The sequence below is a fragment of the Chiloscyllium plagiosum genome, chromosome 12 (genome assembly GCF_004010195.1).
Source record: "Chiloscyllium plagiosum isolate BGI_BamShark_2017 chromosome 12, ASM401019v2, whole genome shotgun sequence".
In the NCBI taxonomy this organism is placed as follows: Eukaryota; Metazoa; Chordata; class Chondrichthyes; order Orectolobiformes; family Hemiscylliidae; genus Chiloscyllium; species Chiloscyllium plagiosum.
This window is the reverse complement of record NC_057721.1, coordinates 2,763,870-2,781,391: the sequence shown is the minus strand read 5'-3', so window position 1 is coordinate 2,781,391 and position 17,522 is coordinate 2,763,870. Positions and strand designations below refer to the sequence as shown.

The 17,522-nt window shown below is 45.3% G+C and overlaps 1 protein-coding gene across 1 annotated transcript in view; it reads left to right on the top strand.

Annotated features, from left to right (window-relative positions):
- Window positions 1-5,496: 5,496 nt before the first annotated feature.
- The window catches only part of LOC122555475 (complement C4-like), a 52,086-nt gene continuing 40,060 nt past the window's right edge, over window positions 5,497-17,522 (top strand). Inside the window, exons 1-3 of the mRNA XM_043701502.1 lie at window positions 5,497-5,648; window positions 9,819-10,011; window positions 16,745-16,922. Coding sequence (XP_043557437.1) covers window positions 5,584-5,648; window positions 9,819-10,011; window positions 16,745-16,922 — 436 coding nt within the window. The 5' untranslated portion in view covers window positions 5,497-5,583. The remainder of the gene's footprint in view (window positions 5,649-9,818; window positions 10,012-16,744; window positions 16,923-17,522) is intronic.

Sequence of the window (17,522 nt, the reverse complement as noted above, 5' to 3'; positions counted from 1 at the left end):
TTCTATGCTACTTTCTCCCCACCCCACCCTCCTCTCATTTATCTCTCCACCTTTCAGGCTCTCTGCCTCTATTCCTGATGAAGGACTTTTGCCCAAAACTTTGATTCTCCTGCTCCTCGGATGCTGCCTGACCCGCTGTGCTCTTCCAGCACCACTCTAATCTAGACTCTGGTTTCCAGCATCTGCAGTCATTGTTTTTACCCAGTCCCATTCCCCCACAACAGTATCCAAAGCGGTATACTTATTATTGAGAGGAACAGCCTTAGGGGGTCCCTGCACTGACTGCCAATTCCCTTTCCCTCTCCTGATGGTCACCCAGCTACCTTTATCCTGTACCTCCCTTTAAACTCCTCTCTATCAGCCCCTCAGCCTTCCCGGATGCTCCAAATTTCATCCAGCTCCAGCTCCAGTTCCCGAACATGATTAGTGAGGAGCTGAAGCTCACTTTTCCATGAAGGATGGGTAAAGCACACAAATTTATGGAGATTAATGAAGGAATAGTGGACGGATCCGATTCAATTGTAACATTTCAGTGGGACTTGGAAGAGGACCTATTGTGAAAGGTTTGCGTGGTGACAGACAAAAAAGTGGTGTGTGTCTGCTTGGGCAATACTTCCTTAGAGGCAGCATTGCCCCAACAGCCTCCAGTCATGAAAACCGGTCGCTGGACTCACATGGTTAACTCTGCTTTCCGTCCACAGATGCTGCCAGACTTGCTGAGTTTTCCCAACTGTTTCTCTTTATGGTTAGATCTTTAGCATCGGCAGTTTTCTGTTTTATTTCCAAATCGTCTCCTTCTGTGGTATATGATTTGAAAATTCAGAATGAATTAGACCAGGTACTTTAGCTGGGGCTACTCAGGATGCTTATTGCAATGTGGCCTTCTATATATCACTACACTCAATGTCCCGTTGTGAACCAGCGTTTTATTTTTATGAGTAATCACATTTGCCTGAATCCTGCGATCAGCCACTAAAACAGATCACTCTCCAATAACCTTGGAAGAAAGTTTCACTGAGACAACCAGTGACCTCTGTGTGTCCCTCTCTTGTGCTGGAGTCCACTGTCATTCTCGTTGATGGGGATTCTGAATCCACTGTGTTTTGAGGAAGGGAACTCCAAAGATTCACAGCCCAGGGAGGAAACATATTTCCTCATCTCCTTTTGAAATGGGTGCTGCCTTAATTGTAAACATTGACCCCCTACTTCTAGATTCTCCAACAAAGCAAATCATCCTTTCAACATCAACCTGGTCAAGCCCCTTCAGGATCGGGGAGAAGGTACAGCAGCCTGAACACGCACCAGCCAGTTTTGAATCAGTTTCTATTCTACGGTTGTTAGAATACTGAATGGACACACAAACTCTTAACATTTGCCTGTACCTGTGTTGTGTTTTTGCCGCTATTTACCTATTATTTACTATCTATGCTACTTAACTCCGTGATCTGCCTGTACTGCTCAAAAGAAAAGCTTTTCATTGTGTCTCGGTACATGTGACAATAAATTCAATTCAATTCAGTTCAAGTCTTGTTTGCTTCAATTAAGTTATTTCTGATCCTCCTAAACCCCACAGGATACAGGCTTAGCTTGTCTAGCCTTTCCTCAGATGGTAGTCTGTTCATTCCAGGTCTAGTAAAACCGTCTCTGAACTGCCTCCAACAGATTAATATCCTCCTGTACATGCAGTGACCAATACTGCTCACTGTACTCCAGATGAACTGAAGCATAATCTCCGCACTCTTGTTTCCAATTCCTCTCACAGTAAACCATAACATTTTTCACTTGTTTTGATTTGATTTTTTATTGTCACACATACTGAAATGCAGTGAAATGTGTTGCATTGTGTGCTCGTCAGGCAAATCATATGTTAGGGGGGCATAGCTTTAAATTAAGGGGGGGTAGGTATAGGACAGATGTTCTTTACTCAGTGAGTCGTGAGTTCATGGAATGCCCTGCCAGTAGCAGTGGTGGACTCTCCCTCATTATGGGCATTTAAGTGGGCATTGGATAGGCATATGGAGGATAGTGGGCTAGTGTAGGTTAGGTGGTGTCAGGCAAATCATATGTTAAGGGGGCATAGCTTTAAATTAAGGGGGGGTAGGTATAGGACAGATGTTCTTTACTCAGTGAGTCGTGAGTTCATGGAATGCCCTGCCAGTAGCAGTGGTGGACTCTCCCTCATTATGGGCATTTAAGTGGGCATTGGATAGGCATATGGAGGATAGTGGGCTAGTGTAGGTTAGGTGGGCTTGGATCGGCGCAACATCGAAGGCCGAAGGGCCTGTACTGCGCTGTATTCTTCTATGTTCTATGTTCTATGTTACATAAGTTTTTCAGGGTAATAGAAGAGGATGCAGAGAAGGTGCAGACAAAGATTAGAGCTACAGAGAAGGTGCAGAGAAAGATCAAATTCAATATATGAGCTTTTCCTGATTACTTCCTGTACCTGCACATAATCCTTCACGCACTAGCACATCCAGATCCTCTGATCTCAGAGCTCTGTAACTTCTCAAAACATTTAGATAATATGCTTCCCTCTTCTGACGGTCACTCAGCCACCCTTATCCTGTAACCTAGGTGTGACTACCTTCCTATAACTCCTCTCTATCACCCTCTCGGCCTCCTAAATAATCTGAAGTTCCTCCAGCTCCAGCTCCAGCTCCCTAACCTGGTCTGTGAGGAGCTGGAGTTGGGTGCACTTCTCCCAGCTGAAGTCAGCAGGGACACTAATGGTGATCCTTACCTCCCACACCCTGCAAGAGGAGCATACAACTGCCCCAGCCTCCATCCCCTCCGTTTGAAATTGCCAAGACAGATTAAAAAGAAAGCAACGTTACCTTAGCAACCCTCCACACAGAGTCTTTTTTTTTGGAACGAGGAGGAGGACAGGTTGGAGATGCTACATGAATAGAGTTTCAGGTTTACCTGCTGCCTGAGTATATTAGTTCACTTACCCAGCAGTCCCCGTGTCTGCTTCCAGTCCTGGTCAGCCTACACCCCACTGCTTCATGAGGTAAATAATAACCAAATCTACCTTCCTGGCTCACACTCTTTTGACTCCAAATGCTGAAATATTGCTAATCCCTGAGTAAAATATCGATGGGATGTGAAATGTAACAGCTTTTCCAGAGGTTTTAATGCTTGATCCAGCTCAATGTTTCACTCATTTACAGCAGAGCGACTGAACTCAAGTTCCTTGATGACTGACAAAAGGGCACTGGACCCAAAATCTTGATGCTGCTTTCTCAGCACAAGTGCTGCTCGGCCTGCTGAGCTTCTGCAGCAATTGTTCAGTGTTTGAAAGTGCACTGTGAATCCAATGTTCATTTTCCTCATGGACAATTGTTCAACATTAGAGCTCAAGGGAAGAGGGAGAGTATTGATCAGTATATGACTGTACTAATAAATCTGAATTTGGAAAAGGGAATAAGTGATAAGAGAACCCACACAGAGAGTCCTGGAGAAACTCAGCGAGTCTGACAGCGTATGTGGAGAGACAGAGATTTAGAGTTAATGTTTTGAGTCCTGTGTGTTTCTCCTTCAGAACCCCACAGACCTCCTGAATTTTTCTGTTCCTTGTTTCTGATTTCCAGCATCCATAGTTCTTTGGATTTTTTTAGTCCCAATTCAGGACGGATTGGAGGAGAACTTGCAGTTGGTAGAGATCTCTATATTTGATGCACTGTCCTTCTGGAATTGGTCATGGGTTTGGTGATTTTCTGCAGTGTACCTTACAGATAGAATACATTGCTGCTACTGAGCATCGGTGATGGCGGGAATGGATGTTTGCGAATGATAGGAACATTTTTTTTAATATCTTTAAAACTGTGAACTCCAAGGAGATAGAACTGTTTAATGAAAAGGTAGGAATTTACCAGGATGACTGCATAATTTTACAGCAAAGAATTTGATACTGATTGTGAGCTCAATTACTTGCGGCTACATACTCAAGGGCAGAGGCATTGCAAAGACCTCAAGCTGATTTGTTCTCATGAACTGAGCAGGTTACAACTGGAAACAAGTTACAGACACAGGGAGAGAGAAAGACACAGTGGTGTGGGCTGTGGTTCTCCTCAGCAGAAACTGCTTGTTCTCTGCAGCAACAAAAAACAGTTCAAACCTGAGAAAAACTTTCCTATAGCTGTAGCTGTGAATTGTAACTTTTGTACTGAAAGATTAATTAATAGCTTATAAGTTGTAAATCAGTATTCTAGTGATTGGTGCACATTACATATCCTGGGGTGGTATGTCAGTATCCCAGGGATTAATGTTACTCGGTGCAAGAAAATTAGTCCATTTACTTGTCAGGACAGTAAAACCATTCAATTCAAATTCCAGCCTCGCGTAAATTTTTACCAACCAAATATTTATTTGCTTGAACTAATTTACATAATTCTGTTGGCCAGTCCCCATATATGGGTGTGGCATTTACATCGATATTCTGTTCAGGTTGTGTCCTGTATTTCTAAGACAGATTGTTTTCAGGCAGCAGTCTGAATCCTCAAGGATTTGGGCCTAATCACTGACAGGAAGGGCAACACCCCACATCTATACAGCACCTTGAAAGCATCTCAGCCTGAGTCGGGAATTGAACCCGGGTCTCTGGTGCTGTGAGGCAGCAGTGCTAACCACTGTGCCACCGTGCCGCCCTCAAGGGTCTTTTCTTGAGAAATTTGCAGCGTTGACAGAATCGCGGTTTACTCTGAGATAGTTCAGTCATGGATGCAGCTCTCTGCGATTTTATGAGCTGTTCCCAGGGATGTACACTGAGTCAACCACCTGGAAGACCGTCTGAAAATGGTTGGTCTCGCAGCAAGAGGACTTTTCTCCAAGTTAGCATTGCATATTCCAAAGGCAGAGACTATGCATGGAGGCTTGTAGTAAAGTTCAGGGCAGCTGCTACTGAGCTGAAATGTGGATAAGGTTTCAGTCTAAAGCCTTTTAGCCAGAGTACACTGAGGGAGTGTTGCGTACTGTGGCAACCCTTAGGCTGTATGTTCAACATCTTGGAAATATTAACCATATTTGTAAATGCACTGAGTCTAATGCAGAATTAGAAGAAATGGATTATACTGTATGCGATGTCAACTCTGAATGATTAGGTCATTCAATTTTGTAAATCTAATGAAGAAGGTATGTTTTGGGGAGAAGGTTATGTATGAGATGGGTCACGGAATGGTTGGGTCTTTTATGAGCTGTCTGAAATTCAGTCTAGTGCTGTCTATTGTGTGCGTTAAATACTGAAAGCCAGTATCCATCGGAAACAGCCCTCGTTCAGGGAGTGGATTGACCCAACCCACTACTGCTGTCACACGGTCCAAAGCCGGAGAAATGGCTACCCCAGAAAACACTGTTTAGTGGAATGTGACCCGAATCCTCATATATAGCAGACTCTCCGATTGAGATCAGATTGTGCCTGAGGCCTTCGGAGAGTGGAGGAGTTGAAAATGCTGTGGGAAGGTTTCAACATTATTGGTAAATGAGTAACCCGGGGTCAATATTGACCTGAAAAGTTTGCAAGGTCTGGTCAGTTGCTGGACCCAGGCAGTTTTGGCTTGCTGTTGTTTTGACTCGTTTTGTGCGATGGAGCTGTTGGTGTTCCTGCTTTGTGCCTCCTGGTGCATGTCAGTTAGTGAACAAGCACCTTCGTAAGTAATGCTTTTATTTTCACCCTTTGCTACCCAATGCTGGGCTCCTCCTGGAGCTCTCGGTCACTGTCCTGGGTGGTTCCCTTGCAGATGCATGTAGGGGAGTTACTTGGCATCTCCCTGCCCCTCAGGAGGCAAATCAGTTGCTGCTTGGGGCCCATGTCAACCCATGAATCCACTTCAGAGTTTATGTCATTCACCCAAATGCACAGATCCACATCCATCAAGGGTCAGAAGGGGGTGGGACTCAGAAGCAATTTCCCCAAAATATTCTTCCAACAGACATTTATTGCCCCCACTGTAGCAATGCTTCAGCAATCCATAGTTAAACATAGCAACCCTAGAAAGTAGGAGGAGAATAGGCCTCTAGCCCATTAAGTCTGTTGTACCATTCATGGACAATTCTCTACCTCAATGATGTCTACCTGCTGCCTTCCCATTCCTCACCATGCCTTCAGCTTAGAAAAATCTGTTTCTGTCTTGAATGCAATCAGTGGCTTGGCCCCCACAGCCTTCTGTGGGAAAGAATTCCACAGGTTCACTCCCCTCTGAGTGAAGAAGTGTTTCCACATCTCAGTCCTAAGTGGTCTAACCTGTATCATGAGATCGTGGCCACTGATTGGAGACTCCCTAACCAGAGGAGACATTCTCATTTTATTGTGTCTTTCCAGCCCTGTTAGAGTTTCATACATTTCAATCAGATTCCCTCTCATCCTTTCCAAACATTAGAGAACACAGGCCAAATCAACCCAATCTCTCCTCATACTTGCCATCTTTGGTAGCACCTTAATGATTGCATTCATTGCATTTTCTCTCTCCCTTTCTCAGTTCAACACTGCACACAATGAGGTATGAAGGGAACAGACAGCAACTGTTTTGCCAGTGGGTAGGTTCCTCAGAGAATCTTGACCAGATTTTATTTAAACTCTGCTACCCTGAAGGATGGAGTTATAAGAGGATGAGCAGAATTTCCCATTCCTGATGTTGAGTCAAGCAGGGGTCCGGGACATGAACCATGTAACCTGATTGGCTCCTCACTTGACCAATTGGAGGCCAGGCTTGCTGACCAATTGAGGATGGTGGGTGGGCTTTCAAATCTAGTTAGGGATGGGAAGGAGCTGCCAAGTGCCCCAGACTGGGGCAAGGGGTTGGGGGTGGCAGTAGATGGTGGCGATAGAAGGAGGGTATATGGGTATCCTCTACAAGAACCAAAGCCTCAAGTCCTTGCCTCTGCCTATGAGAGAATTAAAAACCGTCTTGCCACTGAATTCCCCAAGGATTAGGCCTCAAATGGTGCGCCATTAAACCCAGAAGCTAAAACTGGAAAGGGCCATAGGTTCAAAACTGCAGAGGGACATTCCCATGACAATGTGGAATTGCAGTCTGGAAGGGCTATCAAAACAATTTGGAGTGCTCTTAACCCCCCTCCCTCCCATTTTTGGGAGGGGCATTGAAAGATCATCTGCAGACCTCACTGCTCGTGACATCATGGGGTCCTGCTTTTTCCTCCTTGAGTTCTGTCACTAAGACTTTCTTGAGGTCTACATTCCGATTTTCTGGAATTTTCTTTTTGATTTTCAGACCCTCACTGGTTTTGGTTCAGAAACCAAACTGTTCTTAAAGTGTTACACTCTTTCAAAAAGATTTGAGAGAAATGAGAAACTCAATGCTGGTCAAAGGATTCAATGAAAAAAAAACAATTTTCCTTCATGCACCTCCCAACCCACTTCAGTACTCAAAGAATCCCTGCAGTGTGGAGACAGGCCATTCAGCCCACATCAAACCTCTGAAGGGAATATCCCTAATCCTGTAATCCTGCATTTCTCATGACCCAACGACCTAGCCTGCAAATCCCTGGACACTACAACACGGCCAATCCACCTAACCTGCACATCTTTGGGCTGTGGGAGGAAAGCCACACAGTTATAAGGAGAACATGTAAACTCCACACAGACATTTGCTGAAGCTAGAATCGAACCTGGGTTCCCGGTGCTGTGAGGTAGCAGTGCAAGCTACTGAGCCACCCTCGAATTCAATCAAAATCTTGAATGAACAGTCTAATCCATGAATCCATTGTCAATTGGCAGGGAAAACCCATTTGGTTAACTCAGGTCCTTGAGGGAAGGAAGCTGCCATTTTTACCGGGTGCAGTAGCTCAGTGGTTGGCACTGCCGCCTTACAATGCCAACGGCTCAGCCACAATTCCTCCCGATGCAGGTGATATGAAAGCAAGCCCTGAACGTGTGTCTCCATATGTAAACATTTGTTAATAAAAAAAGAGAGTACACACAATGCCTATACATGGCCAAACACTTCAAATCGTTTTAGAAAAACACATCAAAGCAGTGAGTGAAAAAAAAATTGGACTTTCCCCGCAATAATTTTCCTCCCATTCCTTCAGATCTCTCTACGTGAACCTTCAACCCAACATAACCTCGTGGGCAAATATGAAAGAGGGTGAGAGGAGTTAACTCTTGCTTGTTTGCTTATTGTACTCCAGCTCGGGTTTTATTAAATCATAGAGGCAGGCCCAGGACAATAGATTCACAAATTAATGCAACTGCTTTATTGAAGAAAACAATTAGAAAATCACGTGCACAAAGAATTAAGGTATCAAAGAATAGAATCTCTACAGCGTAGAAACAGGCCATTTGGCCCAACAAGTCCACTCCAACCCTCTGAAGAGTAACCCACCCAGACCCATTCCCCAACACTTCCCCCTGACCTAACCTACACATCCCTGTTCACTATGGGAAATGTAACATGGCCAATTTACCTAACCTGCACATTTTTGGACTGTGGGAGGCAACCGGAGCAAACCCACGCAGACACTGGGAGAACGTGTAAACTCCACATAGACAGTGGCCCGAGGCTGGAATTGAACCCGGGTCCCTGGTGCCGTGAGGCAGCAGCGCTGACCATTGAGTTACCGTGCCACCCAACTGTGCTGTAACTGTGCAAAAGTGACTGTTGGGTGCCTACTTTGTCAAACCTTCCCCCTCCCTCATTCTCTGTTCTGACAGGTCTCTTAATACACAAGATCGAGTGAGAATTGTTTGGGTGTTTCCTTGGGACACAACCAGACTCAGATGCTCTTGTGCTCCAGTGGTAATGTCCCTAACTCTGGGCCAGAAGGGCTAGGGTTTGAATCCTGCATGTCCCACACTGCATGTTATAATATGCCTGAACAGGTTGAACAGAACTCCATCGAGAGCATGGTGGGGGCCAGGGTCTGTTTCTCCCTCTTCTGTTTCCACTCTGTCATCTTTCAGAAATGTGTTGTAGCTGTTGGGAGCCCTGAACAGCAGAATCTTGGCTCCTATCATGTCCGTTCTTTCCAAAGATCTCTAATTGTAGTGTCGCTGAGGGTTTCCCCTTGGCTAGCTCACTGAGGGGCAATGTGTGGCAGCAAAGCTGGGAGATTGGGGCAAATAACTGACTTCTGCTCCTAATTCACATGTTCCTGTCCTATGTTCCAATACAAGAACTTGCAAATGTTTCTAGACTGCACAGACTGAAAGAATGGGTGACAAATTGGTCAAGCCAACTTGATTGTTGATCAAGCCAACTTTTTCTTCAATGTCCCTTAGGACAGAAATGAGGAAGAATTCCTTCAGTCAGAGGGTGGTGAATCTTTGGAATTCCCTGCTCCAGAAGCTCATTCATTGAACATATTCAATTCCAGGGTCTATAGCTTTCTAGGCATGAAACATTAGAAGGTAGTGGAGGAAAATAACATTGAGGCAGATGTGTATTCATTATGTAAAATGATGGTTCAGTCTCAGAGGGCCAAATGGCCAGCTCCTGCTTCTCATCTATATGTCCCCTATGTTCCAATGGAAGAACTTGCAATTGTTTATGGACTGCACAGACCTATAAAATGGATGACTTGAACTTTATTATTGGTCTGCATCAAAGCAACTTGCTTATTTAAATGCCTCCAACTGATGCTCTGATACTGAAATCCCAATAGAGCATGTGCAGGAAGAGGATGCCCTAGTGCTGAAGGACAAATAAATCTAACCAACCGATCAAATCCTTTGAGTGTCTCAATCTTTGAAACTCAAGTGTCGACAAACCCAGACTGTGTCCTCGATAGTAAACCATATTGGGTGAGGTTGGAAGGGTGACTGATTGACTCACTATTGTTCCCCATCTGTGTTTTGCCAGCTACTTGATCACCGGCCCAAGGATTGTTCGTATTGGTGTGAAGGAAACGGTCACCATCCAAGTGTTTGAGGCTCGTGAGAATGTTAATGCCATTGTTTACTTACTGAACAATAAGAACATGCTGGTGTGCTCCGAGAGGCACTTGGTCAAACTGAACCGCACAAATAACTTTGCTGAAGTCTTGTTTGTCCAGGTAACTGGTATTGGTTCATCCATGAGGACCACTTAGAATTACCCAGCTCATCCTAATTCTTTATAATATCTCATTAACTCTTAGCGAAGCCTTGTGCTTGGTTTCCCCTCAGCTCACATATTTCCCTGGATTATCCTTCCCCCTCATCTCGAATCACGGAATGACAGTAATGCAGGAGGAGCTAGTTCAGGCCATCATGCCTTTCACGGCTCTCTGTAAGATCTATCCTGTTCCCTCTAGCTTTGATCTCAGCAATTATTTCCCCTTTAGGTATTGATCCAATTTGCGCTTGAAGATTACTATCGAATATGTCACTATTGTCAGTCCAGACAGTGCACCCCAGATCACAGCAACTCGCTGTGTTACCAGTTTTAAAATTTCATTTCACCTCAACTTCTTTGCTGGTTCCCTCAAATCGGTGACCCTGGTTATTAACCTTTCTACCACTAAAAGCAGGTTGTAGCATTCACATCTCCTTGATCAAACCCTTCAGCAACATTTTCTGGGATCTCCTCTCATCCCCACACATGGCTGAATTCACTCTTCCCTGGTACCATTCCACTATATCTCCTCCGCGAGATTTTTATGCCTTTCAATATCCACACAATTGCACACAATCCCTCTTGAGGCCTAACTAACCTACGTCTTGTTAAGGATTTCTGTCACCTTTCTGATATGGGCCACATTTTCAGTCAGGATTCAGGAAAAGCTCCCACGGTGCAAAGCCCTGAATGATTAGATTAGATTCCCTACAGTGTGGAAACAGGCCCTTCAGCCCAACTAGTCCACACTGACCCTCTGAAGAGTAACCCACCCCAGACCCATTTCCCTCTGACTAATGCAGCTCATACTATGGACATCTTTGGACTGTGGGAGGAAATTGGAGCACCCGGAGGAAACCCACGCAGACACGGGGAGAACGTGCAAACTCCACACAGTCAGTCGCCCGAGACTGAAATCAAACTTTGCACCCTGGCGCTGTGAGGCAGCAGTGCTAAACACTGAGTCACTGTGCTACCTGTAATCTTCAGAACTTTGTCCTGGAGGTGGGAGAGGAGTGTGGGCAATGGCCAATGCTGTAGGCAGCCTCGGAAGCAGTGCAGAGGGAGCCCACAAGGCCCATGGGGTGCCAAAGTGGTCCAAGTGCGTGCCTTGTCACTCCAGAATGCTACTCCAATGAAGATAATGAAGAAGCAGCCCTCTAACCTTCACCTCTCATGCTCCATCACATCCTACACTGTCTCCATGCCCCATTCACACCAAGTCACACCACCTCATGCCTCCCCAATTATCCCTGTACAATCTCATGCACTCCATTGCCATCTGTGCCTCTCCATCCACCCTTCACATCCCTTCATAGCCCAGATATTAGCATAGTGCCAGCTCATGGCTCCCTGCCAGTCACCATCAATGCCAACTCATTCAGTATCCACCATAAGTAGACTACAGGAGCCAGGCTAACATGAACTAAAATAAGGTACTAATCACCAAAACTTTTTAAAAATGTAAACTTCCACTGACAACATTTAAAATTTTTCAAATAATTAATCCTCGTGAAGACAAGATTTGGTATTGATAGCACCAATCAAAGACCTGGTTGAAGCAACTTGGACTTGGCAATCAACCTATGAACCCCCCACTGTGATAATAACAGACTGTGGAAGCAGTCAAGTAGCACTAAACCCATAAGGATAACCAATTATAATAGCAAACTACACATTTTTCAACCACAGGACAAACTTTTCATTCCAAAATATAAAGACCGGGTGATTTAAATGACTTGACCGTTCGCCAGTGTGTACTTTTTATGATATTCTTAATAATCCCAAAGAGTACCTGAGACAGGGATGGTGGAGGCTTTGCAAATTCTAGAAATAAAAATAGCTTCTGTTTGATAGCAACTGCACTGTAACATGTCCTGCTTGATGCATTTTACTCTCTCAGGGCGTCCACAGTAAAACTGCATGAATGCTCTGTCCCTGCAGAGGCTGCAGTCCAATTCCCACCCTATTCACATATATTGTTAGAGGAACTCAACAGGTCTGGTGAAGAAAGAAAAGCAGGGTTGAAGTTTCAAGTTTTATAGGACTCTTCTTCAGATCTGAAAAGAGAGGTGAAAAACTGATTGGTTATATGTCCCTGGAAAAGTGGGGAGGAGCACGTGGAAGAGAAGATATCTCATTGCTAAGAATCTTCTAGGAAGTAGTGATCACAATATAGTAAAATTGCAAATTCAATTTGAGGATTAGCAACTTGGGTCTCAACCTTGTGTCTTTAGCTTAAATTAGGCTGGAAAAATGGAACAACAGAAAGATCAGTTGATGAACAGATATTTCATTATACTCAGAAAACATTTATTTCCATCAAGAAGAGGGACTCAGTGAAAGGATAAACCACCCATGGTTAAGAAGGGCAGTCAAGGAGAGTAGCCAATGGAAAACAAAGGCATACAAAGCAATGAAAACTAATGGTAGGCTCGAATGGTGGGAATTTTTTAGAAAGCAACAGTAAATGACGAAAAAGGGGGAAAATGGATGATAAAGTAAATTGGCAAGAAAGTTCAAAACAAACAGCAAGAGCTTTTATGTACATATAAAAAGGAAGAGAGTAACTAAAGTAAATTTGGGATTTTTGAAGAATGCAACTAGGAAATTGAAAGAATTTAAACCAATATTTTGTATCGGTCTTCACTGTAGACATCCTAAAGATAAGCAAAGCGTTAGTTCCAAAGATCTTGTGACTGTCTCAATCATGACAATATGTTTTGAAAACTAATGGGACTAAAGGTCACTAGGATCTGACAGCCACAATCTCAGGTTTTTAATGAAAGTGGGTACAGGATAATGGAAGCATTGATCTAAATATTCCAGAACTCACTAGATTCCAGCAGACTGATGTGCTGCTCCGGTTCAAAATGTGAAGGAGATCAAAAACAGGAATCTATGGGCCAGTTAGACTAACATTTACCAGTGGGAAAGTACTAGAGTCTATTACAAGGGGAACAATAGTAGGATGTTCAGGAAAGTGGAACACAATCAAACAGGGTCAATGTAGTTGTGTGAAAGAGCCATCAAATTGACAAATTTGCTTGGGTTCCTTCAGGATATTATAAGCAGAGTTGAAAAATGGGAACTGGTAGATATAGTATATTACCATGTTGTTCCACCCTCCTGGGGCTATCTGCCTTGCTGTGTTGTTCCAGCCTCCTGGTGCTGCCTGCCTTGCTGTGTTGTTCCACCCTCCTGGTGCTGCCTGCCTTACTGTGTTGTTCCAGCTTCTGCCAATCTACCTTGAATCCCAGCAGCTTCAGTTTTTTTGTCTCTAAGTAGTGAAGTAGTTAAGGCTTCCTCTGTACCTGTTTTTAAAACTAAGATAGACAATTGTTTGAACAGTAGAGAGATTAAGGGGTATGGTGAGCGGGCGGGTAAGTGGATCTGAGTCCATGAAAATATCAGCCATGATCTTAGTGAATGGTGGAGCAGGCTCGAAGGGCCAGACATCCAGTTCCTGCTCCCTCGTTGTTATGGCCTTCTGTTCTAAGTTCATTCCATACATGTTCCACCCTCTGCTTGAAAGAGTGGCCCCTCAGGTGCCCTCTGAACCTTCCCCTCTCACTTTAAACCTATAGCCTGTAGCTTTGAACTCCCTTATCTGAGGCTGTTCACTTTATCCATGCCCCTCATGATTTTATAAACCTTCACAAGGTCACTCCTCAGTTTCTGAAGTTCCAGGGAAAAATGTCCCAGTCTCTCTAGCCTCTCCTTATAGCTCAAACCCTCCTTGTGAATCTTTTCTGTGCATTTTTCTAATTTAATAACATCCTTACGATAGAGGGGTGACCAAAACTGGATGGGCCAATGGGCTGTGAAGTGGCAGATGGAGTTTAATTCAGATAAATGCGAGGTGTTGCATTATGGGAAGCAAATCTTAGCAGGATTTATACACTTAATAGTAAGGTCCTAGGGAGTGTTGCTGCACAAAGAGACCTTAGAGTGCAGGTTCATAGCTCCTTGAAAGTGGAGTCGCAGGTAGATAGGATAGTGAAGAAGGCGTTTGGTATGCTTCCCTTTATTGGTCAGAGTACAGGAGTTGGGAGATNNNNGGCTGAACAGGCTGGGGCTGTTTTCCCTGGAGCGTCGGAGGCTGAGGGGTAACGTTATAGAGGTTTACAAAATTATGAGGAGCATGGATAGGGTAAATCGGCAAAGTCTTTTCCCTGGGGTTGGGAGTCCAGAACTAGAGGGCATAGGTTTAGGGTGAGAGGGTTTCGTGTGAGTTGACTATAATTGGTGGTCAGGAGGTTGGGACAAGTCCTTGGTTGAGGAGATGGGAGGACATGTGAGAAGATCGGTTGTGGAAGGTAACATAATTGGAAGAGATGCAACACAGACATAGAAAGTTGGAGGACAGAAACAGAGTTAGTGCAAACAATAGAAAAGAGATGAAAAGTAACCAATTGCAGCATCTCCCTGAGGTCACGTGCCTGTTCTGTGGGGCTAGTGAGGGTGAGACGGTGGGGAGGAGAGGTGTGTATGGAGAAGCATTTGGCAATCTATGACATTCACTTTTCTCATGTGATGTCTTGTATGAGGTAACGGAAAGAATGAATGGAGACTACATTAAGCTCCACTCAATCTCACAAAGACTTGGTAGGAAAATGAGGTGTGTAGCCTGAAGTGCCGATGGTGACAGATATTAGATTACTTACAGTGTGGAAACAGGCCCTTCGGCCCAACAAGTCCACACCGACCCGCAATCCACCCATACATTTACCCCTTTCCTAACACTACGGGCAATTTAGCATGGCCAATTCACCTGACCTGCACATCTTTGGACTGTGGGAGGAAACCGGAGCACCCGGAGGAAACCCACGCAGACACGGGGAGAACGTGCAAACTCCACACAGTCAGTCGCCTGAGGCGGGAATTGAACCCGGGTCTCTGGCGCTGTGAGGCAGCAGTGCTAACCACTGTGCTACCATGCCGCCCACTAATAAAAGCCACCTTGGCTCAAAATTAGACAGCTTGTCAGTGGTGAGGTCCTCAATGTCTTCAATGGCTCCTGATGGTCTGTTATCATGATGTGGAGGTGCCAGTGTTGGACTGGGTTGGACAAAGTTCAAAATGACACAGCACCAGGGTATATCCAACAGGTTTATTTGGAAGTACAAGCTTTCAGCGCTGTGCTCCCTTACAGCTACCTGATGAAGGAGCAGTGCTCCGAAAGCTAGTGCTTCCAAATAAACCTGCTGGACTATAGCATGGTGTTGTGTGATTTTAAACTGTTATCATGTTGAACTAGACAATGCAACTTGCACCTATTGCTATCATGCACTAACCTTCATCTTGCCTCTTTTTGTTAAGACTCACTAGTGGTTCACTTACAGCCTTAGACACAGTGTGGAAAGGAGACCCGGTGACAGTTCTCTGTCCCAGAACATTTGCTGGACCAGCACACGCAACACACTCTTTTCCAAATGTCCCACTGTCACTTGGATGACTCCATTTCATTGGTACCCAAGGCCCTGATTGGCGTTTTCTGCAGCCCTGAAGAAGTGACCATGTCGCTGGGCTTACTTTGGGGTTTCACTGGGAAACTGCAGGAACAGTCCCTCTCGAATTCCAACACCGATGTTTGCATCAGAAAGTATGGAATTGATGAGTCAGCCCCAAACCATGACACCCAGAGTATCGTGAGGACATCCTTCTCCCCTAACATCTCGATCTCCACCCAAACCCCTACCATCCACCCATCCCAGTCTCCTCCCGAAACTCCTACCAGCCACTGAAGAGAAAGTGAGGACGGCAGATGCTGGAGATCAGAGTCGAAGAGTGGGGTGCTGGAAAAGCACAGCCGGTTAGGCAGCATCCGAGGAGCAGGAGAATCGATGTTTTGGGCATAAGCCCTTCATCAGGAATGCCCAGAACGTTGATTCTCCTCCTCCTCGGATGCTGCCTGACCTGCTGTACTGTTCCAGCAGCCCACTCTCAACTCTGATCTCCAGCATCTGCCGTCCTCACTTTCTCCTAGTTGATTTCAACCCGACTGCAAAGCCCCTTCCAAGGATGCCTACTTTGAAGAAGTTTTCCTCCTCTCCTGATGAAGGGCTTATGCCAGAACTGTCGACTCTCCTGCTCCTTGGATGCTGCCTGACTGGCTGTGCTTTTCCAGCACCGCATTCTTGACTCTTCGACCCTACCATCCACCCGACCTGATCTCCTCCTAACCCCTCGAAGAGTCAGAACACCATTGGCCAAAACCCAGGTCCAAAGAGGAGAAGCCTTTTCTTATTGGTGGATCCCTGTCCCACTGATCCAGCGTTACCTATAAAGCCACGTTCTGATTGGACCGTGTTGTCCAGCGTGCCAGGTTGCTGTCGAGAGGGGGTTTAGTGAGGATGTAACTGAGCCTCTGAGGTTAATGGTGACCTCAGTGGCCATGTGCTCATACTCTGCTCGGAGGCTGGAGTGAGCTTCCCTATACTGTTACCATCCTGGACAATCTCATCAACCAACATCATTTCAAAGTAGGAAGCCTGGCCTGAGATTGTGTTAAAATCTGAAGAAGACAAGCTAAAGCAGTATCCACCTCACTCCCAACGGTCATATTGAGTGTAAGCATCATGTTTCACCCCGCTATGGTATCCGCCATCTGACTACTCTCTCAGGAAGTCTTTTGATGTTGTGTTGGATGTTATAGCCTGTATAACTCATGGTGTCATTCACTGTCTCAGATTCTCCCAGAGAACGCCACACAATGCAAGTTACCCAGCAAGAAGCGATATATTACATTGGCTGTGGAAATCCCCAGTCTGTTTCCAAAACGGAGAATGGTTCACCTCCAGCTTCTTCCGAAACCATATTTCATTTTTATTGAAACCGACAAGCCCACCTACAGACCGAATGACACAGGTAAAACTTGGGATCGTGCCATGCTGCTGGCCTTCATGCCCTTTCTAAAACAATAACTGCTGCAGCTCTGAGATGATCTTGACATTGGGGTGGACCTTGTCACTTCTCTCATCTGATTCAGCCACCAATTCCCCTCCCCTAGACCCTCCCACCGACAGCCCCCCCTTCCTGATGCTGCCTGACCTGCTGTGTTTTCTCCAGTTCTACTTTTTATCCACCCTGACTCTCCAGCATCTGCAGCTCTCACTATCTCTGAGTCATATATTGGATGTCCTCTCTTATTCCGCTGCTGCTGTGTCCTTTAGCGTTTTGGATAAACCAAATTACAATACTAGACCAGAGTAGTGCTGGAAAAGCATAGCAGGTCAGGCAGCGTCCGAGGAGCAGGAAAATCACAGTTTCAGGCAAAAGCCCTTCATCAGGAATACAGGCAGAGTGCCTGCAGGGTGGATAGATAAATGAGAGGAGGGTGGGGTGGAGAGAAAGTAGCATAGAGTACAATAGGTGAGTGGGGGTGGGGAGGAAGGTGATAGATCAGAAAGGAGGATGGGGGAAGGTAGCAAAGAATACAATGGTTATTGGGGATGGGGATGGAGGTGA